A 25,036-nucleotide genomic window follows, 5' to 3' on the forward strand; every position below is an offset into this window, starting at 1 on the left:
TCCATTTGGAGTTAATTTTTGTGTATGGTGTAAGGTAAGGGTCTACTTTCATTTTTTTGCATATGGCTATCTAGTTTTCCCAACACCATTTGTTGAAGAGACTTTCTTTTCTCCATTGTATGTTCTTGGCTCCTTTGTCAAAGATTAGCTATCCATAGATGTGTGGGTTTATTTCTGGGCTTTCGATTCTATTCCATTGATCTGTGTGTCTGTTTTTGTGCCAGTACCATGCTGTTTTGGTTACCATAGCTTTGTAGTATGTTTTTAAATCAGGGAGTGTGATACCTCCAGTTTTGTTCTTTTTTCTCAGGATTCCTTTAGCTATTCGGGGTCTTTTGTTGTTCCATATAAATTTTAGGATTCTTAGTTCTATTTCTGTGAAAAATGTTGTTGGAACTTTGATAGGGATTGCATTGAATCTACAGATGGCTTTAGGAAGTATGGACATCTTAACTATGTTAATTCTTCCAATCCAAGAGCACGGAATATCTTTCCATTTCTTTGTGTCTTCTTCAATTTCTTTCATCAATGTTTTATAGTTTTCCATGAACAGCTCTTTCACCTCTTTGGTTAAGTTTATTCCTAGGTATTTTATTCTTTTTGTTGCAGATGTAAATGGGATGATATTCTTAATTTCTCTTTCTGCTACTTCGTTGTTAGTGTATAGAAATGCAACTGATTTTTGTATGTTGATTTTGTATCCTGCAACTTTACCATATTTGTTTATTACTTCTAAAAGTTTTCTGGTGGATTCTTTAGGGTTTTCTATATATAAAATCATGTCATCTGCAAATAGTGACAGTTTCACTTCTTCCTTTCTGATTTGGATCCCTTTTATTTCTTTCTCTTGCCTGATTGCTCTGGCTAGGACTTCAGTACTATGTTAAATAGGAGTGGTGACAGTGGGCATCCTTGTCTGGTTCCTGTTCTTAGAGGGATAGCTTTCAGTTTTTCACCATTGAGGATGATATTAGCTGTGGGTTTCTCATACATGGTCTTTATTATGTTGAGGTACTTTCCTTCTATACCCATTTTATTCAGAGTTTTTATCATAAATGGATGCTGTATCTTGTCAAATGCTTTCTCTGCATCTATTGAGATGATCATGTGATTTTTATTCTTCATTTTATTAATGTGGTGTATCACGTTGATTGATTTGCGAATGTTAAACCATCCCTGCATACCTGGAATAAATCCCACTTGATCATGGTGTATAATCTTTTTAACGTATTGTTGTATGCGATTTGCTAGTATTTTGTTGAGGATTTTTGCATCGATGTTCATCAGTGATATTGGCCTATAATTTCTTTTTGTGTGTTGTCCTTGTCTGGTTTTGGTATCAGCGTAATGTCGGCTTTGTAGAATGAGTTAGGGAACTTCCGCCCCTCCTCAATTTTTTGGAACAGTTTAAGGATAGGTATTAAGTCTTCTTTGAATGTTTGGTAGAATTCACCAGGGAAGGCATGTGGTCCTGGACTTTTATTTTGGGGGAGGTTTTTGATTACTGTTTCAATCTCCTTACTGGTGATTGGTCTATTCAAATTCTCTACTTCTTCTTGATCCAGTTTTGGAAGGTTGTATGATTCTAAGAATTTATCCATTTCTTCCAGATTGTCAAAGAATTGGTTGGCATATAGCTTTTCATAGTATTCTCTTATAATCTTTTGTATTTCTGAGGTGTCTGTTGTAATTTCTCCTCTTTCATTTCTGATTTTACTTATTTGTGCCTTCTCTCTTTTTTTCTTGGTGAGTCTAGCTAAAGATTTGTCAATTTTGTTTATATTTTCAAAGAACCAGCTCTTGGTTTTATTGACTTTTTCTATTGTTTTTTTGGTCTCTATTTCATTTATTTCTGCTCCGATTTTTATTATTTCCCTTCTTCTACTGATTTTGGGCTATGTTTGTTCTTCTTTTTCCAGTTCCTATAGGTGCATTGTTAGATTGTTTATTTGAGATTTTTCTTGTTTGTTGAGATAGGCCTGTATCGCTATAAACTTCCTTCTTAGAACTGCTTTTGCTGTATCCCATAAATTCTGGCATGTCATATTTTCATTTTCATTTGTCTCCAGGTATTTTTTGATTTCTTCTTTGACCCAGTCGTTGTTCAGTAGCATTTTGTTTAATCTACACATATTTGTGGCTTTTCTGATTTTCTTCCTATAGTTGATTTCTAGTTTCATACTGTTGTGGTCAGAAAAGATGCTTGCTATTATTTCAATCTTAAATTTATGGAGACTTGTTTTGTGGCCTAATATGTGATCAATCCTGGAGAATGTTCCATGTGCATTTGAAAAGAATGTGTATTCTTCGGTTTTTGGATGGAATGCTCTGTATATATCTACTAGGTCCATCCGTTCTAGTGTATCATTTAAGGCCAATGTTTCCTTATTGATCTTCTGTTTGGATGATCTATCCGTTGGTGTAAGTGCAGTGTTAAAGTCCCCTACTATTATTGTGTTACTGTCTATTTCTGTTTTTATGTCTGTTAATAATTGCTTTATATATTTAGGTGCACCTACATTGGGTGCATAGATATTTACAAGTATTATATCCTCTTGTTGGATTGTTCCCTTGATCATTATGTAATGCCCTTCTTTGTCTCTTTTTACAGTTTTTGTTTTAAAGTCTATTTTGTCTGATATGAGTACTGCTACCCCAGCTTTCTTTTCATTGCCATTTGCATGGAGTATCTTTTTCCATCCCTTCACTTTCAGTTTGTGAGTGTGTTTAGGTCTGAAGTGTGTCTCTTGTATGCAGCATATATATGGGTCTTGTTTTTTAATCCAGTCAGCCACCCTGTGCCTTTTAATTGGAGCATTTAGTCCATTGACGTTTAAAGTAGCTATTGATAAGTATGTACTTACTGCCATTTTTTAACTTTTTTTCCTCAGTGTTTTAGTAGTCCTTTTCTGTTCCTTTCTTCTTCTATACAGAATTGATGGTCTCTTTAGTTTGACCTCTGTCTGAAAGCTGTACTGTTTAACTCCCCTCCTCCCTTCTTTTATGTTTTTAATATCATATCTAACCTCTTTTTTGTGGATTTGTATCCATTACCCTCTTATCATGGAAATAGATAATTTTTCCTATTTGTGGTCTTCTCTTTTCCCCTTAAATCAGTCCCTTTAACATTTCTTGTAGCACTGGTTTCTTGGTGACAAACTCCTTTAATTTTTGCTTGTCTGGGAAATTTTTTCTCTCTCCTTCCATTTTGAATGATAACCTTGCTGGATAGAGTATTCTTGGCTGTAAGTTTTTTCCTTTTAACACTTTAAATATATCATGCCATTCTCTTCTAGCCTGTAAGGTTTCTGCTGAGAAGTCAGCTGATAGACTTATGGGGTTTCCTTTGTATGTAACTTGACTTTCTCTTGTGGCTTTTAGGATTCTCTCTTTATCTTTAATTCTGGACATTTTGATTATAATGTGTCTTGGTGTGGGCCTCTTTGGGTTTATTTTGTTGGGGGTTCTCTGTGCTTCCTATACTTGGATGTCTGTTTCCTCCCTTAGGTTAGGGAAGTTTTCATCTATTATTTCTTGAAATAGATTCTCTGCCCCTTTGTCTCGCTCTTCTCCTTCCAGGACACCTATAACACGGATGTTAGTGCACTTGATGTTATCCCAGAGGTCCCTTAGACTGTCCTCACTCTTTTTAATTCTTTTCTCTTTTACCTGTTCAGCTTGAGTAATTTCTTCTAGTCTTTCATCCAGCTCACAGATCCGTTCTTCTGTATCCTCTACTCTGCTTTTGAGTCCCTCTAGTGAATTTTTCATTTCCAGTATTGTATTCTTCATTTCTGATTGGTTCTTTTTTATATCTTCCATTTCTTTGTTGACATTCTCACTGAGTTCATCTATTCTTCTCCCCAGATCAGTGAGCCTCTTTAACACTCTTTGTTTGAACTCTCTGTTGGGTAGGTTGCTCATTTCTGTTTTGCTTTCCTTTTCTGGGGTTTTGTCCCGTTCCCTTACTTGGAATGTATTCCTTTGCTTCCTCATTTTGCCTCTTTCCCTGTGCTTGTGTCTACGTATTGGGTAGGTCAGCTACGTCTCCTGCTCTTGGATAGGTGACCTTATGTAAGTGATGGCTTAGGAGGCCTGCCGTGTGCTTCCCTCAGTTCTCAATGTTCCAGGGGTGACCCCTATGTGGGCTACGTGTGTCCTTCTGTTGTGGCCTGTTTGCTCTCCCTGTAGACGCCCAGGGAGGCCGAGTTATGCTCCTGGCCAGCTGTTGTAATGCTCAGCTGCTTGTAGTTGTTGTGAGCCCTTCAGTCTCTTTATCACGTGTGGGGAGCCCCAGCACACTGGGCTGCAAGTTCTAATATCACATTTGTGTTGCAGTATTTCTTTTAAGTGAGTAGGCCCCCACCGTGGCAAGTTGTTAGGCTCAGGGCCTTACACTTGCTGTAAGCCTCCAGCCTTTAGGTCTCTTGTCAGCTCTCTGAAGATGCAGCTGGGTAGGGCTGGCCTCAGGCACAGGAGCACCCAATTGTTTCAGGCTTTGCAAGGTGGGGCAAACCCCCTATGTGGGTTTTTGAGAATCACAAGTCTTCTGCAGCTGACAAGCCCTGCCGCCCACAGGTCCACACACACCATCAACACAGTCCTGCCCTGTGTGTGCGCCCCGACCTCCCGAAGCGAACCCAGTCTCTCCACGGCGGGAGCCCCACACTCTCCACCACTGCCCCACACTCTCCACCCGCTCCTTGTGCACGCCCTGCCCCACTGAAGTCGGCTCAGTTGCCAGGCTGCAGAGAATCCAGTCACCAGCAATCTATGCAGGCCCACAAGTTGCCTGAGGGCTTGTTGTTGGGCGGGGCCAGTCTCTAGGGTGGGCTGCCTGCCCTGGCTGAGCTGGATTAAATCGGTGCTCTAGCGGGTGGGGCAGACCTGGGTTAGCAGGCCTCAGTGAGAACTCCAATGGCGTATGTGTCAGCGCGCGCACACTAGGCCACAACAATGGCCACCACCAATGTCCCAGTCCCTGGAGAGGTCTCACCTCTCACCGAGATGCACTCAGGGCCTATCAGGTGAGTCTCTTTTCACCAAAGCACTGTGCACCTTTCTTTCTGGTGATTTTAGGTTGCTTTCTGAAATGGGTGAGTTTGTGTGTGGGCCCTTTAAGAGCCGGTTTTAGTTTCTTCGTGAACCGGGTTTCCCGGGGGTACCCCCCAATGCTTTAGTAGCAGTCAAAGTCAGATATTCTGCCACTCGTCTCGATTGTGCTGGGTCCACAAAATGCCCACAGCGGGGGTGCTCCCCGGCTCAGGACCCCGCGCCTCCAGGGAGGCTGCGTACCTGTGAGCTGCTCCCGGGTGGCCGTACAGCTGGCGGCTTATGAAGGCGGCGTTTTTCCTCTCCAGAAGGGAGTCTCTGCCTCTTCCACCTCAGTTAGGATTGTCCGTTGTTGCAGGAGTTCCTCTCATCCAGTTTTCAGTTCTGTCTCAGGGGTAATTTTTCCATGAGTAGTTGTAAATTGGCTGTGTCCGCGGGAGGAGGTGAGTTCAGAGTCTGCCTACGCCGCCATCTTGACCAGAGCCTGCCATCCATAATCCTTTCAATATACTGCTGAATTTGGTTTGCTAGTATTTTATTGAGGATTTTTGCATCAATGTTTGTAAGGTATATTATTCTGTAACTTTCTTTTATTGGAGTGTCTTTGGTATCAGGGTAATTTCGGCCTCACAGAAGGAGTTAAGAAGTTTCCCCTCCTCTTCAAAGTTTTGGAAAAGTTTGAGAAGAATTGGTATTAGTTTTTCTTTAAATGTTTGGTAGAATTCACCAGTTAAATCATCAGGTCCAGTGCTTTTTTTTTGTCAGGAGACTTTTGATTACTGATTCAATCTCCTTACTAGATATAGGTTTATTCAGATTTCTATCTCTTTGTGATTTAGTCCTGGTAAATTTTGTATTCTAGGAATCTGTCTAGTTCATCTAGGTTATCCAGTTTGTAGGGGTACAGTTGTTCATAGTACTCTCTTATAAACCTTTTTATTTCTGTAGAATTGGTAATAATGTCCTCACTTTCATTTCTGATTTTAGTAATTTGAGTCCTCTCTTTCTTTTCTTAGTCCCTGTAGGTAAAAGATTGTCAATTTTATTGATCCCTTCAAAGAACTAACTTTTGGTTTCATTGATTTTCTCTATTGTTTTTTTCTATTCTCTATTTTGTTTATTTCTACTCTCATTTTTATTATTTTCTTCCTTCTAGTAGCTTTTAGTTTAGTTTGTTCTTCTTTTTCTAGTTCCTTAAGTAGTAATGTTAGGTTGTTGATGTGAGACCTTTCTTGTTTTTTTAATGTGAATGTTTATAGTAATACAATTCCCCCTTAACACTGCTTTTGGTGCACTCTATAAGTTTTGATATGTTATATTTTCATTTTCATTCATCTCTATTTACTAATTTTTCTTGTGATTTATTCTTTAATCCTTTGGTTGTTTAAGGCTGTGTTGTTTTATTTCCACAAATTTGTGAATTTTCCAGTTTTACTTCTCTTGTTAATTTCTAACTTCATCCCATTGTTATCAGATAAGATATCTTGTATAATATCTATCTTTTAAAATCTATTTAAATTGTGGCCTTACATGTGGCCTATCCTGGAAAATGTCCTATGTGCACTTGAGAAAAATATGTATGCTGTTGTTGTTGGGTAGAGTGTTGTGTATATTTCTGTTAGATATAGTCAGTTTCTTGTGTTGTTTAAGTCCTCCATTTCCTAATTTATCTTCTTTCTGCTTGTTCAATCCATTATTGAGAGTGAGGTGTTGAAGACTTCAACTATTATTGTAGAGCTGTCTATTTCTCCCTTCAATTCTGTCAGTTTTTGCTTCATATCTTTTGCTAATCTGTCATTAGGTGCACGAATGTTTATAATTGTTGTATCTTCTTGCTGTATTGAACCTTGCTATATTAATATATTTAATGAATATTAATTATTTGTATCTTGTAGTGTTTTGGGATTTAAAGTCTATTTCGTCTGATATTAGTACAGCCACCTGTTGTCTCTTTTGGTTACTATTTTCATGGAATATCTTTTTCCATTCTTTCACTTTCAGTCTATTTGTGTCTTTGGACCTAAAGTGAGTCTCTTGTAGACAGTGTACAATTGGAGCATGTGTGTTTATCCATTCTGCCAATCTATGTTTTGATTGGAGGGCATAATGCATTACATTTAAAGTAATTACTGATAAGGAGGGATTGTTTCTGTCATTTTGCTATTTGTTTTCTATATACCGTATAGATTTTTTTGTCCCTCATTTCCTGTATTACCATCTTCTTCTGTGTTTAGTTGAGTTTTGTAGTAAAGTGTTTAAATACCTTTCTCATTTGCTTTTGTGTATATTCTATAGTTATTTTCTTTGCAGTTTCCATGGAGATTACATTTACCATCATAAAGTTATAACACTCTAATTTGAATTTATGCCAACTTAACTTCAGTACCTTACAAAAACTTTGTTCATTTACAGCTCCTTCCTCACTCCTTACAGTTGATGTCACAAAATTACGTCTATATACATTGTATGTCCCCAAACATAAACTAATCATTCTTTTAATTGCATTAGTATCTTAAGTTATGTGGAAAATAACATGTGGAGTTACAAACCAAAGTTACAATAATGTAAGCTTTTAGACTAACAAGTTTAAAAGAATATATTTGTTTCTCAAATCATGTAGAAAACAAAAAGTGGAATTACAAATCAAAGTTACCATAATGCTAGCTTTTATCATTGCCCATATATTTACCTTTATTGAGATTTTTATTTCCTTATATGGCTTTGATTTACTATCTAATCTCCTTTCACTTCACCCTGCAGGACTCTCTTGAGTATTTTTGCAGAGCATATTAGTGGTAACAAACTCCATCAGCTTTTGCTTATCTGATGCCTTAATTTTTCCCTCACACTTGAAGGACAGTTTTGCTGGTTATAGGAGTCTTCATTGACAGTTTTTTTTTTCTTTTAGCACTTTGAATATATTGCCCCACTGCCCTCTGGCCTCCAAAGTTTCCGATGAGAAATCTGCTGATAATCTTATTGAGAATCCCATGTATGTAACAAGTCACTTTTCTCTTGCTGCTTTCAACATTCCCACTATCTTTGGCTTTTGAAGCTTTGATTATAGTGTGTCTTAGTATGAGTCTCTTTGAGTTTGTCTTACTTGGAGTTCATTGAGCTTCTTGGATGTTTGTATGCTTGTCTTTCATCAGATTTGGTGAATTTTTAGCTATCATTTCTTCAAATATTCTCTCTGCCCTTTCTCTCTCTTCTCCTTTTGGGATGCCCACAATGTATATATTGGTCCACTTGATGGTGTCCCTCAGGTCTCTTAGACTCTGTTAATTTTTCTCTCATCTTTTTTATTTCTGTCCTTCAGACTCAATATTTTCATTTCCCCATCTTCAGGTTCACTGATTCTTTCTTCTTCCTGTTCAAATCTGCCTTTGAATACCTCTAGTGAACTTTTTTGTTTCAATTATTGTAATTTTCATCCCCAGAATTTATTTTTGGATTCTTTTTAGATTTTCTGTTTCTTTATTAATATTTCCATTCTATTCATATATCATTATCATGACTTTCTCTACATCTTTCCTTAGTTTTTTGAGCATCTTTACAATGGTTGTTTTAAAGACTTTGCTTAGTAGATCTGCCATCAGGGATTTTTCAGGAACAGTGTCTGTTGATTTATTTATTTATTTTTGAATGAGCCACACTTTCCTGTTTCTTTGTATTCCTGTTATTTTTTGGATGAAAACTGGACATTTAAATCTAAGAATGTAGTCACTCTGGAAATCAGATTGTCCCTCTTTCCCAGGGCATTCTGTTTTCTGTATTTGTTTTGTTTTTTGAACATTTTAGGCTCTTTCTGTGCCAAGTATCAGCCTAAGGTATTAACTTAAGGTCTTCTCAGATCTTTTCTGAGCCTGTGCCTTTTTCTTGACATACTTGGTCACTTTTTAATTTTCCTTGCATGTGTGGTTGCCTTTTAATGTCTTAGTCTTTAATGTCTGATTCCCAAAAGTGGAAAAGGAGACAAATGAAGAGGGGGCAGCATGCTGGCCCTTTAAATCCCCTGGAAGTCACTTTAACCAGAGTGTGTGAACTTGCAACAAAGGGAGTTGTGCCACAACAATTGGCCACCATCCTCTTTGTCTGTACCTTACTGATCAGAAGCAGCAATCAACAATCAGAGTATAGATTCTCAGTATCTGGAGGTCAGGGTCCTTTTCTCCCACTCTGGCTCCTGCAAGCTGTGTGCAAACTTTTTCAGGAACACGTGCACACCTGCCTGCCATGAGCAGGCAAGGGAGAATGAATAGCTGCTACTGTGCTAAGACCTGAAATTGACTTAAATTAACTGCAATTTACCATCCAAGAACTCCCCTGGAAGTTGCAAGCCTTCAATAGACACCAGAGTTCCAAAATAGTTACATTAGATAGATTCTGCCAATACAGTTTTTGTCTGGGTGGGGACACAGATTCCTGGTGCTTCCTACTCCAGCATCTTCCCAGAATTCTGTATCGCTCTCATTTTATTGACAGTTTTATTAAAGTATAATTTGTATATCATAAGTTTAACAATTTTAGGTGTACAGTTTGATTAATTTTAGTAAATTTATGTAAACATAACAATAATCCAGTTGTAGAACACTTGTATCACTTCAAAAAGTTCCTGTGTGCCCCTATCTAGTTAATCCCCACTCCCACTTCTAACCCAAAGCAACCAATTATCTGATTTTTGATGCAACAATTTTATCTTTCCTAGAAATTTTATATAAATAAAATCATACAATTTTAGGCTTTTGTATGTAGCTTCTTTCTCTTGGCGTAATGTGTTTGAGATTCATTCAAGTTATTGTCTCAGTAGTTTGTTCCTTTTAATTGCTGAGTAGTCTACCATTTTATGGATATATTACATTTTGTCTATTCATTGATCAGTTTTTGGACATATATATTGTTTCCAGTGTTTGTCTATTATGAATAATGCTTCCATGAACATATGGGTACATGTCTTTGTGTCTCTTAGATATACCTAGCAGTAAAAAAGGGTGGTTTGTATAGTGAGTATATTTTGAGTATTTTTAGAAATTGCCAAATTATTTTTCATCACTGCTATACCATTTTACGTTTCCACCAGCCAGTTTTGAGAGATCTAGTTTCTCAGCAACATTTGGCATTAACTTTATTTCATTATAACTATTTAATGAATGTGTAGTGGTATCTCATTGTGGTTTTAATTTGCATTTTCTTTAATGATGAATGCTATTAAGCATCTTTTCGTGGGCTTATTTACCATTCTTGTTTTTTCTTTGGCAAAATGTTTTTTAAATCTTTTGCCCAGGTTTTAACTGAGTTATTTTTCTTCTTATTGAGTTAAAGAATTCTTTATATATTTGAGATACAATTTGTAAATATTTCCTCCCATTCTGTGGATTATTTACTCATTTTCTTAATGGTATGTGTTAAAAACCAAAAGCTTTTAATTTTGATGAAATCTAACTTACCGAGGTTTTCTTTTATAGATCATATCTTTGTGTCCTAAACATCTTTGCTTTACACGATGTAACAAAGATTTTATCCTATGTTTTGATCTGAACGTTTTGAAAATTATTAACTTTTACATTTAAGTCTATGAAATATTTTGAATTAATTTTATGTATTGTGTGAAGTAAGCATCTAAGTTATTTTATTTTTATTTTTTGGCTCATGGATATCCAAATGTTCCTGTAATATTTGTTGAAATGACTACCCTTTTCTTATTGTATTGCTGAGGCAACTATGCAAAAAATCAACTTATGCCATAGATAACATTATACTCAATGGTGAAATACTAAATACTACAAGGATGCCCACTTTTGTGCTAATCAGTGTTGTGTTGGAAATTCTAGCCAGAGCTGTAAACAAGAAAAAGAAATAAAACGCATCCAGAGCCAGCACTGATGGCCTAGTGGTTAAAGTTCAGTGCACTCCACTTCAGCGGCCCGGGTTTGTTTCCCGGGTATGGAACCACATTACTCATCTGTCAGTAGCCATGCTGTGGCAGCGGCACACATAGAAGAACTAGAACGACCTAACAGCTAGAGTGTACAATTATGTACCAGGACCTTGGGGAGGAAAAAAAAGAGAGGAAGATTGGCAATAGATGTTAGCTCAGGGAAAATCTTTCCCCGCAAAAAAAAAAAAAAAAGGAATCCAAATTGGAAATAAGTAAAACTATCTCTATTTGCAGATGACATCATCCTATATATAGAAAGTCCTGAAGAATTCACATGAAAGCTAGTAGAGGTAATAAACAAATTCAGCAGAGTTGCATGTTACAACATCAACCCTCAAAATCAGTTGTGTTTCTATACAACAGCAATGAACTATTTGGAGAGGAAATTAAGAAAGCAATTCCATTGACATTGGCATCAAAAAGAATGAAATACTTAGTGATAAATTTAGCTAAGGAGATGAAAGACTTGTACACTGAAAGATATGAAACGCTGCTGAAAGAAATTAAAGAAGGCATAAATTGATGGAAAGAAATCCCATATTTATAATTGGAAGACTTAATATTGTTAAGATGTCAACATTAACCGAGGTGGTCTACAAGTTTAATGCAATTCCTATAAAAATCCCAATGGTGTTTTTTTGGCAACAATAGAAAAACCCATCTTAAATTTAAATGGAATCTCAAGGGACCCCAAATAGCCAAACAATCTTGAAAAAGAAGACACTTGGAGGACTCAGAATTCCTGACTTCAAAAATAACTACAAATTTATATTAATCAAAATTATGTGGCACTGGCATAAAGACAAACATATAGACCAGTGGAATAGAGTATAGAGAACCTGGAAATAAACCCTCACATATATTGGCAATTGATTTTGACAAGGGTACCAAGACCATTTAATGGAGAAAGCACAGTATTTTGAACAAATGATACTGGGAAAACTGAATATCCACGTGCAAAAGAATGAGGTTGGACCCTTACCTTACAGTATATACAAAAATGAACTCAAAATGGATCAAAGACTTAAACTTCGCTAAAACTATAAAATTATTAGCAGAAAACATATGGGAAAAAACTTCATGAAACTAGACTTGGTAAGGATTTCTTGGATATGACATCAAAGGCACAGACAATAAAAGAAAAAATAGATAACTTGGACTTTATCAAAATTAAAATTTTGTGCATCAAAGTGCACTATCAAGAAAGTGAAATGGCTACCCACAGAATGGGAGAAAATATATACAAATCACATATCTGTTAAAGGGATTAATATCTAGAAAATATAAAGAACTCTTAGAAGTCAACAACAAAGAAAGCAACTCAATTTAAAAATGAGCAAAGGATTTGAATAGCCAATTCTCCAAAGAAGATATACATATGGCCAGTAAGCACATGAAAAGACGCTCAACATCATTAGTTATTAGGGAAATGCAAATCAAAACCACAATGAGATACCACTTCACACCCATTTAGATGGCTATTATCAAAAAAACATAGAATAGGTTTTGGCAAGGATGTGGAGAAATTGGAACACTTATGCATTGCTGGTAGAAATGTAAAAAGTTGCAGTCGCTGTGGGAAGGGGATTGGTGGTTACTCAAAAAGTTAAACACAGAATTACTGATACAATTCAGCAATTTGACTCCTTAGATCAATATCCCAAAGAGTTGAAAGCAATACTTCAAACAGATGTTTGTACACCAACTTTCATACAGCGTTATTCACAATATCTGAAAGGTAGTAAAAACCCAAGTGTCCATCAAAAGATGAACAGATAAAGAGAATATGGTATGTACGCACAATTGAATATTATTCATCCAAAAAAATGAACGAAATTCTGATACAATATAGATAGTACAATAGAGATGAACTTTGAAAACATTATGCTAAGCAAAATAAGTCAAACATAAAAGAAAAAATACTTTATGATTCTACTTATATCAGGTACCTAGAATAGGCAAATTCGTAAACACAGAAAGTAGAATAATTGTTATCAGGGACTGGAGGGATGAGGAATGGGGAGGTATGGTTTAATGGGTACAGAGTTTCTGTTCAGGATGATGAAAAAGTTCTGCAAGTGGATAGTGGCAATGGTTGTACAACATTGTGAATGTGTTTAATGCCACTGAAATGTACACCTATGTGCATACATAATCATGTAGCCCATGAACATAGACAATTTTACTTCGTTTCCAGTATTATCCTTCTAATTTCTTTTTCTTGCTTTGAGGACTTGTTAGAACCTCCAGTTAAATGTCAAATAGAAGTACTGAGAACACACATCCCTGCCTCATTCCAAATAGAAGTACTGAGAACACACATCCCTGCCTCATTCCTTATTGTAAGGGGAAACAGTCAGTATTTCCCCATTAAGTATATTAGCTGTAGGTTTTCTATTGATGCCCTTTATCAAGTTTAGAAAATTCCCCTCTATTTCTATTTTGTTTAGAGTTGTTTTTTTAATCATGAGTGGGTATTGTTTTTCATCAAATGCTTTCTATGCTTCTATTGAGATGATCATATAATTTTTGTCTTTTATTTTATTGATATGATGTATTAAATTAATTGATTTCCAGAGGCTAAATTTTTCATTTCTGAGACAAATGCCTGTTAGTTATGGTAAATAATTGTTTTTATATCTTGAGATATGGTTTTAGTTTGCTTATATTTTAAGATTTTTTACATGTAAATCCATGAGGGATATTGGTCTATAGTTTTATGTTCTGTAATTATCTTTTTGCACATGTGGTGTCAGGATGATACTGGCCAGATAAATAAAATGAATTGGGAAATATTAATTTCTCCTCTGTCTTTTGAAAGAGTCCTATTGGATTTGTATCATTTCTTCCTTACATGTATGATAGAATTCACCAGTGAAATATCTGGACTTGGGTTATCTGTAGGGGCTTTTACATTACTAATCGAATTTCTTACTTTGTATAGGTCTATTTCTAATTTTTAGCCAGTTTTGATAATTTGTGTCTTTTTAAGAATTTTAGTTTTCTGAGGGATGAAGCTTAGATAAATGATTTTAGATCTTCTTTCCAATATATGCATTTCTCTTGATATATGCATTTAATACCATATATTTCCCCCTAAACACTGCTTTTGCTGCATCATACAAATTTCGATAAGTTTCAGCTTCATTTAGTTCAAAATATTTTAAAATTTATCTTGAGATTTCTTCTTTGGTCCATGTGTAATTAGAAGTGTGTTGTTTAATCTCAAAATATTTATGGATTTTCTATTTATTTTTCTGTTACTGATTTCCAATTTAGTTCTACTGTAGGCTGAGAATATACTTTCAATGATTTGTATAATTTTAAGTTCGTTAACATGTGTTTTGTAGCCCAGAAGGTGGTCTATCTGGGTAAATATTTCATGTGAACTTGAGAAAAATGTGTGTTAGATGGAATATTCTATAAAAATTAGTTAGATCGAGCTGGTTCACAGTGTTCTTCAGGTCAACTGTATCCTTACTGATTTTCCGGCTGCTGAATCTATCAGGTACTGGAAAGGTGGTGAAGAATTCTCTGACTTTAATAGGATTCATCTATTTTTCATTGCAGTTCTATCAATTTTTGCCTCAAATATTTCAATGCTCTGTTTTTTGATGCATTCTATTCTTGATAATTGACTTCTTCTTCATTATGTAATGCTCCTTTTTTTTTCCATATTCTGAAGTCTGTTTTGTCTGAAATGAATATAGCTACTCTAGCTTTCTTTTGATTTGTTAGCACAATATATTTTTTCATCCCTCTATTCTTACCATATCTGTTTCTTTACATTTAAAGTAGGTTAAACTACCACATATAGGTGTTGTTTTCATTCATTCTGTCAGTCTCTGTCTCTTAATTGTTGAATTTTGACCATTCACATTTAAAGTAATGATTGATATATCTAGGATTGGAAATTCTGGGTCGTATGAACTCTGTGTTTAACCTTTTGAGGAACAGCCAGACTGTTTTCCAAAGTAGATGTGCCATTTTACATTCTTACCAACAATGTATGAAGGTTTGAGTTTCTCCACATCCTCACTAACACTTAGTTATCTGTCTTTTTAGTCATAGCCATCATAGTGGGTGTGAAGTGCTATCTCATTGTGGTTTTGATTTCCATTTTCCTGGTGAATAATGATGTAAAACATCTTTCCATGTGCTTATTGACCATTTCTACATCTTCTTTGGAGAAATGTCTATTCAAGTAGTTTGACCTTCTTTGGGTTATTTGTCTTTATTACTGAGTTGTAATTGTTCTTTAGAAATTCTAGGTACAAGTGCTTTATCAGCCATATAATTTGCAAATGTTTCTTTCTCATTCTGTGCGTTGTCTTTAAACTTTCTTGATAGTTTTGAAGCAGAGTTTTTAATTTTTATGAAGTCCTATTTATTTTTTTCTTTTGTTGCTTATGCATTTGGTGTCATATCTAAGAAACCATTGCCAAATCCAAATTTATGAAGATTTACTCTTATGTTTTCTGATAAGAATTTTATAGTTTTAGCTCTTATGCTTAGGTCTTTGATCCATTTTGAATTAATTTTTTATATGGTATGAGTTAAGGCTCCAGTTTTGATCCTTTAAATGTGGCTATCCAGTTGTATTAGCACCATTTGTTGGAAAGACTGTTCTGTCCCTGGGTACTCGGCAATCTTGTTGAAAATCAGTTTACTATATTCTGTTGCCTTTTAATCTATATTTTTATGTTATTTTATTAATGGCTGCTCTAAGAATGAGAATATACATCTTGTTTGCCACAGTCTACTTCAGGTTTGTACTGACTTAATTCTAGTAAAATATAACAACTATGCTCTGATATAGCTTCTTTTAATTCCCTATCTTTGTGTTATGATTATGTGTGTATGCATGTGTGTGTATATGTGTGTGCATGTGTGTATATGTTTGTATATGTATGTATATATATTAAACCCACTATACTAATATAATTATAATTATTGTTTCAACCAATAATAGGATTTTTTAAAGTGATTTGAAAGAAGAAAAGAGAATATGAATACCAAACACACACAGTTTTTAATATTTACCTATATATTTACCATTTCTGGTGTTCTTCCTACCTTCCCATGATTCAGTTTACTCTCTGTGTCATTTCTTTTTAGCCTGATGGATTTCTTTAGTATTTTTGTAGGGCTAGTCTGCTAGCAATGAAATCTCTCAGGTCTTTAAAAATTATTTGAGAATACCTATTTTTACTTTCATTTTTGATGGGTAATTTTTTCTAGATATAGAATTGTTGTTACCAAGAATTCTTTTTTATTTTAGAACTTTAAATGTGTAATTCACTACCTTCTGGCCTCCATTGTTTCTGTCACCCTGTATTGTATTTTTCTTTGACTGTGTATGAGTTGTTCAGTCTTTTTTTTCTGTTCTTTGGATTGAATAAATCATATTGCTGTATCTTTAAATTCTGTGTATTGCTTTATCTTCAAGTTTACTGAATCTTTCTTCTTTCATTTCAAATCTGTCAGTAAGCCCTTTCTAGGGAAGTTTCCATTTCAGTTACGATGCTGTTCAACTCTGGTATTTGATGTTTTTACACATTCTATTTCTTTATTGAAATTCCCTTTTCATTGAATCATCATCATCATATTTTTCTTTAATTTGTAGAACATATTTATAGTAGCTGCTTTGATGTGTTTATTTGCTACACTCAATACTGGGGACCATTAGGAGTCTGTTTCTATTTACTGCTTTTTTTTATAAGTATGGTTCACATTTTCTTTGAGTGTCTTGTAATTTTATGTTGAAAACACTCAAGTTGTTAACATTTTTTTTTTTTTAGAAATTTGCATGGGCTTAAACTGTAGCAAACTTTCTCCTCTGCAGTGTGCAGCTGCTAATGTCTCTAAATCAGTTTTTTTTTCTTTAAATTTTAAGTTTTACTTGCCTGGCTTCCTAGGAGTCACCCTAGGATTCCAGATTGGTCTGAATCAGCCAATGATTTGGACAGTGCTGTGCACAAATACTTTTAGATCATACAGCTTCTGCCAATCAATATGTGCATGAGTTGGGAAATGCGTTCAGAGTTATACCTAGTTCTCTGTTCTCCCAGGGCTTTTATTTTTCACCTCACTCTGTTGGTTTTTCCTTACCCATACATCGTTTCCCAGCCAGCCAGGCACTGCGGAGGGCTTATCTAAGGCCTTCTATGTCTCTCTCCTATCCAGGATCTCCTGGTTTATTCTCTGATAAGTTCACCACTTGACCCAGCTGGGAGCACATCCTCAAGCTAGCAAATTTGTGGGTTTTCCTCATTGTTCCCAAATGAGTCTGCTACTTTTAGATGGCAAAGCTATGAATTCTTGCCCCCAACCCAAATTAAGTCAGTCAATCCCCTGTGGTGCCAAAGCTGCTGATATTTATAGCCAGCCCTACTCTGGTAAAACTAACATACTTGATTATGGAACTGGGAGTAAGAGAGAAACCCCATACAAAAAGGCCACAGACTCTTGCTGTTCCTATTCAGATCTGTACCAGTTTGTCAAGAATAAATGTTCTCAATTTATTGTCTGCCTAAGGTTGATTTAGAGTTCCCAGAAATGGTTATTTTGACTATTTGTCCAGTTCTGTATCACTGAACTCTTCATACTGGCTTAATTAGAAACATCTTAACCTCCTTTTCCTATTTAAATATCTTTTATAATTTTCTATATATTGCTTTCTTTTTTAATCTCATCTATGGAAGACTTTTAAGTTGTTCTCAATAGTCATCATCCACTTGTTTCAGATTAAAAGAGCTTAGAGCTGGGTTCATGACCACATCTCCCCCTGTATTGCGTTGTCACCAAACTTCTGGCCAAAATGATGTTGACAAAAGTGTGGGAGTCTTTTTTTTTTTTTTAAAGATTTTATTTATTTATTTTTTCCCCCCAAAGCCCCAGTAGATAGTTGTATGTCATAGCTGCACATCCTTCTAGTTGCTGTATGTGGGACGTGGCCTCAGCATGGCCGGAGAAGCAGTGCGTCCGGGCACGCCTGGGATCCGAACCCGGGCCGCCAGCAGCAGAGCGCGCGCACTTAACCGCTAAGCCACGGGGCCGGCCCAATGTGTGGGAGTCTTGAATTGTGCCCTCATAGGCACAGGGCATGACCTACATCTCCCCTTTTCTCTTTCTTGCTGAATTGGTTGTGGACATGGTGGTCATCCACTTGGGACCATGTACACAAGGATAACCTTCTAAGGATGGCAAAGCAAAAAGATAGAGGAAGTCTAGACACCTGTTTTCACAGGCACAGCAGTCCCAGCCTTTTACGAGAGTGAGGGAAAGGGACACTCCCCCCCCCACACACACAGAACGTTTTATCTAATATTATGGTTCTTCTCTGTTCCAACCAATCGTTGTTGAGTAGAATCAGGTCCAGATCAGTAGTTTTCATCACCTTTTTTTCTTAGTTGTAATTATTAAGAATACATTTCACAAATTCACAGTGCTCTTCTTTTAGCAGAATGAGACTCCCGCAAAGAATTTACATGTTTGGAGTCCCCTCTAGCCACCATTGCTATATGTTATCTCATCATCTGGTTTTGGATTTGAAAAACGAAAGCATCATCTATTTTCCCCATGTACTCAGACAACCTGTGGTATAATTCCACAATGTTATTTCTGTTCCTTGTTTCATTTATTTTAAACCATGTGTTCTCCAGTATCTTTCTGGTGTTAGACTTATGAATTCCCTGCAAGATATGCATGTGATCATTTTCTCATTAGGATATTAAGATAGAGCATTATTTTCCCATTAGAAAATATTATTTTATGTACCTGTTGCCAAAGAAGGTCTTTACAATTCTTGGATGTAGGAATCAGGGAGTCCTTGCTGCATATTTTTAGGGTAAAGAGAAAGAAGGTTGTATTAACTGGACAATTACCTAAAAAATACACACACACACACACACACATCATTTTATCCTCTGAATAATCCTGAGGGGTAGACATTGTCATCCTCTTACTGTAAATGAGGAAAAGTTCAAAGAGTCCAATAGAAATTTGACCACAATCATACAATTACCAAAGTTCCCAAGCTGAGTGTAAAGCTCATGGCTCCCAAACCAATGGGTGTAGTCACAATATTACACTTTCTTTCCTTAAAAGAGAGTCTGTCGTAGACAAAGACCATTCTTTGCCATTTTGATGAATGAATATGTGACCATTTTCTCAGAATTCTACTTTCAGCACATAAGGAGTGAGTTCAACTTATCTCATGCCTAGAATTTCATAATATTTATTCTTAGAATGGTATTGAACCATCTAAACCTTCAGGTCTATGAAAATTCTCATTTAAATGTCACACAGGCACTATTCTTTTATACTGTCAAGCTGGATGAGATTGTGGTTAGAGATGGTCATAACAAGTAAATTTGAAACATTTGAAAGAGCCTATGTCTGTATGTGTGTGTGTGTCAATATGTTTGCTGCAGAGGAGATTTTCATGTAATGCAAATCATTTTCTACACCCTTTGACATGGGACTGAAACATCTATCTCTCTTCAGTCATCCCAAAAGTATTTTGCTGTCTTAGACAATAGTCTGAGGGTCAGATTTGGTTGCTCTAACTCTGAAATCTGTTGTGTTCCTGATAGCATGCAGAGTTTTAGATGTAATCACTAATATTCACTAAAAAATATTAAATTACCGTGGATTGCAAGGCTCTTTGAGAGTGCTATGAATGAAACAGTTTATGAATCTTTGTGGTTCCAACAAGAACAACAGGATTTAGAGCCCTAAATTAAAATTCACTGAGAGGTCAAATGCACTGTGGGTGTCTAACCAATCAAAGTGACCATGTCAAATACGGAAAATCCTTGGATTCAAACACATTAGGTGCTATTTGGAAATAATTCTCTTTTCGTGTGTCCTGTTTGAGATTGTTACTTCTCTTGTCCTGTATCTAAATAGGCATATGGACAGTTAGAATTTGAATATAAAAATGCAAATTCCAAAGGAGAAAAAAAGATAAATAAAAGAGTAAGAATGAGAGTGCATCTGGTTTGAATATTTTTATTGAAAAATATGACGTCAATATTATCTACCATAGGATTAGAGACATTGTCTTTAGGAAGCCTATGTATAATATATGGAATTTTATACATTTCCAATTCAGTGCTCTGAAATACTTTCTTAAAATGTTATTAATGGAGTATATCACGTCTTTAAAATGGAGTGTATCACTCATGAGTACTGATGAATTAGTGATAGCTCATAGTTGAAAGTCTTTGCCTGGTATGCAGGATAACTTCCCTTTACTACTCCCTCCCTCACCCTGCTTTATCCCCCAAGACTTTATATGGTCTGCATCAGCAGGGTCCTTTGCCCTCTGACTTTCAGTTCAACTATGAGCAGGACCATACCAGTCATCTGGAGGGCTGGCAGAAAGGGAAGTCGGAATATTTACTTCCCAGGTCCCCATCTCAGTGTAGGAGTGGACTTGAGCTGGTTGCATCCCCTATGAGTGGCCACAGCTCCAGTCCAGTGATGCTCTCCGTACAACCCTTTCTGTCTCCGAGTGCCGTGTCCCTACAAGCTAGGGCTATTGCGTAGAAAAAAGAAAACATAGCAACCTGACTGCGTATCTTTACAAAGACCTGACTGCAAAGTTGGCCTTTGCCTGGACTCTGGCAACTTGGATTTTGTGAGGATTCCCACCGTCCTCAGCACTGAGAAGGGTGGCTCCCTGTCTTTTAAATTTTCTACAAAGTGTATGGTTTATGCTTAACACCTGCCTTCCTTCTGGGAGTCTGGAATTGGGGCACATGCCAGACAGAGGCTGCCCGTGTGAACATCCCCCAATACAAACCCTGGACACTGAATTTCTCATGAACTTCCCTGGTTGGCAACATTTCACACATTGTCACAATGCATTGCTGGGGGGATTAAGCGGATCCTGTGTGACTGGAAGCTTGTGCCTGGTTTCCCCTGGACTTCACCCATGTGCCTTTTCCCTCTGTTGATTCTACTCTGTATCCTTTTGCTGTAAGAAATCTTAGCCACGAGTAGGACTATATATTACGAGCCCTGTGCGTCCTCCTTGTGAATCTTTGAATTTGGGGGGTGGGGAGTGGTGTTGAGGCCCTCTGACACGAATAGTAAAAGAGCTCTGCTGTTACCATATTCTAGAGTATTGCTCCCTTTCTTTTGGTTTTCTTACACTCTGCCTACCCTTTTGAAAACAGTTTCTTTATTAAGCTCTTTATTAAATGACTTAATTTGAATGTACTCTCTCTTTTCTCCTGAAACCTTGACTGTCACCTAGTGACTGCGGCTATTTCATATAAAAATATTGATCATTATTTGATTGACTGATTCATGATTTTAAAAAACTTTTTTAACTAAAAGATTAATGGTTAGAAAATAAGTTAACACAGCAACCTGTACCTTTGACATCTTATTTAATGAGAAAGTCTGATTAGATTATGCTTCTCTAAATGGATGGAGGATTATGCATCTTGTTAAACCAGAAGAGGGTAAATAAACTGCTGGTTGACTGTTCTTAAAAAATAGTTAGACTTTCTTTTTCTTTAGGTACTCTGGGGAAAAAATAGAAGGCTTACTCTCAAAAATAGGGAGACTAAGGAAACTATACAGTGATAAGAGACAGTGTTTTCATGGTATATATTTATCTTATACAAAATATAACTAAAACAGTGAGATGAGTGCTGTTATGTGCTGATGGAAGCAATCATCTTACCTGTAACAATCGTGGCACCTCTAACAGGTGTTGTAAGCAATCATAGCACCTGTAACAGGTGTGGATGTGTTCACATAGTACATTCAAACTCTTTCTTGCTAATATTTAGACTATTTAACATCCATAACATCCATAGCTATTTGTATCACCAACTATTATTTTTTCTTTTACACTGTGCTCTGTGAAGCAAGATGAGGCATTGTGCTTAATGGAATGGAAAAGTTCCTTTTAAAAATCCAAAAATTATGCTACTTGATTATTTCAAGTTTCAGTGGAACTTACGTATATTAACTTTTAAATGAATTAGGTAGAAAATAAATGTTATGCATCCTTGAATAGTTTCTCAAAAAAAGACAAAGAAATGCTTAATGTAAACTTTTGTGGTTTTTTTCCCCAACCGTATTTGTGTCAGCTGCATTGACCTACGAATTTGTTTTATGCATGTAGATAAAAAGCTTTGTTTTAGAGAACTCATGATGTATACCTTTTGTTTATTAATGTCTTGGTAAACCACAAGTCTTCTTGATAAAGTAATCCTGAATCAGAAAGACCTCTTTGCTGGGTGTCTTACTTCAGTTTACTTGTGTGCTTATTGATTGCCTTTGCTAATAACTGCTCTCTCCATTGTAATTAGCTCCATCCCAGCAACCTCCACCCAGAGGAAAAGTTCAAAGTTCTTCTGCTATCAATCTCTCCTGGAGTCCACCTGATTCTCCGAATGCCCATTGGCTTACTTACAGTTTATTCAGGGATGGTTTTGAAATCTACACAACTGAAGATCAATACCCATACAGTGAGTTTAATGGTTTGGTGATGGAAAGATATAATATTCTGAGAATTGATACATCAGTTAAGTTCTTTGACACTGAGGATAAATGTTGTTGTGGTTTCCTCTGTCTACACAGAGTGTTTCAAGCAGAGAGAGAATTACAAATCTCACTACTAATCAAAGAAATGCACTAAAAATGAGATACTTATATTTGATAAGCCTTTAATGCTTATCAGAGCCTCAGAGATGAAAAAAAAACGACCCTATCCAGCACTGATGAGGATATAGAAGAGCTGGAACTTAACATAAACTGCTGGGATATCTGTGTGGGTTCATTGGTACAATTTTTCATGCAGGATAAATTGTTAAAATGTATGAAAAACCTTCCCCTTTTCATGCCATTTGACTCAGCAACCCTTCTTTAGGAAGTTTGTCTCAAATGAATAGTCATAAATGGACACAATCACAAAAGTTGTCCATACCTACATTATTTGTATTAGTGAAAAATTGGAAAAATTCAGGCATTCAAAAATCTTTCAATAAGTACATGAATCCTGGTACGTTGTTATGTAAATTGCAGTGTATGATGTCCTGTAAAATGATATCTTAGTTTACATATCAATGAATGGAAAATGTTCATGACATATTGTTTAAGATAATTAAAAGGTATTGAAACAATCTGTGAATTTTATTTTAATTTAAAAATATGTAAAAATACTGGAAGACAATAAACTGACCTATAGTTTTCTCTAGGTGAAAGGATTACAGAAAATTTATCAAATAATATTTCTGTTATAGTAGGTTCAACTTCTAAAATTCTCAAGTTAAAAATGAGCTTTTAAAAAAGTAGAATCAGAGTACTAATATTTAAGCAAATAATGTAATTTTATGCATATGTTGCTATTTTCACAAAGATAGAACACAACATGAACTTAAATTGAAAGAGGAAGGATGTGAACAAACCATGAAGACTATCTTTGCATCTAGAATTTTTACGAAGATTTTCAAAGAACTTGTAGAAAGCCAACTGTTGAGACCTGTTGTCTTTAAAAATATTTACTCAGATGTTTTAGATACGGTTTCCCTCAAGACAGAATGAGTAGAAATTTTTACATTTTTCCAGCTCTATCTTCTCTGATTTTTGCTTGTAGTCATGTTTAGCTATAAGCTAGTTTAAGGAAGTGGTTTAAGAAACATTGGAACAGTGATTCCAATTCAAGTTTCCATTTTGTTCTCTTTATTTAATACCCGATTTTCCAAATTGTCTTTAACATGCTTAATTAGTCAGAAAAGTGTATAAAGCTATGTAGAAATACTGAAGTTCCATAATCTTCCTCAAAATGGTTAGGAGGATGCCTTGTTTTAACATATTGATTGGCTTTAAAACTTCTGCATCGCATACAGGTTTATTCTGTATATATTTTAGTAGATTATATTTTGCACCTAATTCTGTATGACATGCGCCTACATTATTATGTCCAGCACTTTTTATTATGTTAACTCTAAATGTCTCTTCAGGACTCTAAGTCTTCTTTGAAGTTAATGGAGACTCTGAACTTTATGATGCAGATTGCAAAGGGAAATGAACATCTGTCTACATCTGCCATGTTGGCAAAGCATCCTAAAAACCTGCTACTAGAATGTTTATTTTCTTCCAAATATCAGCATGATCCAGGTGTCCTGAAACTTAAACTTTTGTGATGGGGAAGAGAGAGTTATAAAAATATTGAAAATGATTTTGAAGATGACAATAACACTGGTTGAATTATTTCTGAAGTTGTGAATTAGGGTCACTCTATTTTCCATACAGCTTAATTCAATAATAAAATTAAACTTCAATGATATCCTTCAATTCAGAAGATGTTTTCCATAGTAACATATTGTGATCTATTTTATAGATAATTACATGTGAATAAAACACTGGCTCTTTTTCATGATTTCACTTATATAGAATCCAAATAACAGTTTCTTACATAATAAATGTGTGCTCATTCACTAATCAGACATTTATATAATCCTATTAAGCAAGGTATTATTTCCTAAAACCTTATTTTTCATTAAAAAAATGCCACTTCTGGCATTTCTTGACAATCACTATAATTAATGATGTGAAAATTATCTGCATGATGGCATTTGAGCAGTAAGAACAATTGGTTAATGCTGTCAGAACTTTGTATCATTCTAATAATACCCTCATGTTTATTACTCTATTTCCAGTGTGTGTAATATGAAAAGGAAACAGTACTTATATTCAGTTGGATGAACACAAATCTTTGGGTTAAATAAAGGCATTTGGAATTATAGGTGGAGAATCATTGAACTTTTCAAAGAAAATTAATAGTGTTGTCTTCCAAGCAAGTTTAATCATTTGGTTGAGACCATTATAGAGTTCCTTGTTAGAATAAAAACTTTTCCTAGCTTGCCTGATGCACTATAGGATTCTCTAGGACAATAGTTTCCAAACTAAGATCATGCACACTAGTGTGTTATCATCTTTAAAGGCTGCAAAGTATTTGTTACTAGTAATAGCACAGTAATAATGGTGAAATAATTTCAAAGTTTTAATAATAAACTT

At 35.6% G+C, this 25,036-nt stretch overlaps 1 protein-coding gene across 1 annotated transcript in view; it reads left to right on the top strand.

The window, feature by feature from the left end:
- USH2A (usherin) overlaps nucleotides 1–25,036 on the top strand; it is a 747,185-nt gene that overhangs the window by 193,696 nt on the left and 528,453 nt on the right. The window contains exon 15 of the mRNA XM_058533703.1: nucleotides 22,327–22,485. Within this exon, the coding sequence (XP_058389686.1) occupies nucleotides 22,327–22,485 (159 nt within the window). The remainder of the gene's footprint in view (nucleotides 1–22,326; nucleotides 22,486–25,036) is intronic.

This window comes from Diceros bicornis, chromosome 38, assembly GCF_020826845.1.
Source record: "Diceros bicornis minor isolate mBicDic1 chromosome 38, mDicBic1.mat.cur, whole genome shotgun sequence".
NCBI lineage: Eukaryota > Metazoa > Chordata > Mammalia > Perissodactyla > Rhinocerotidae > Diceros > Diceros bicornis.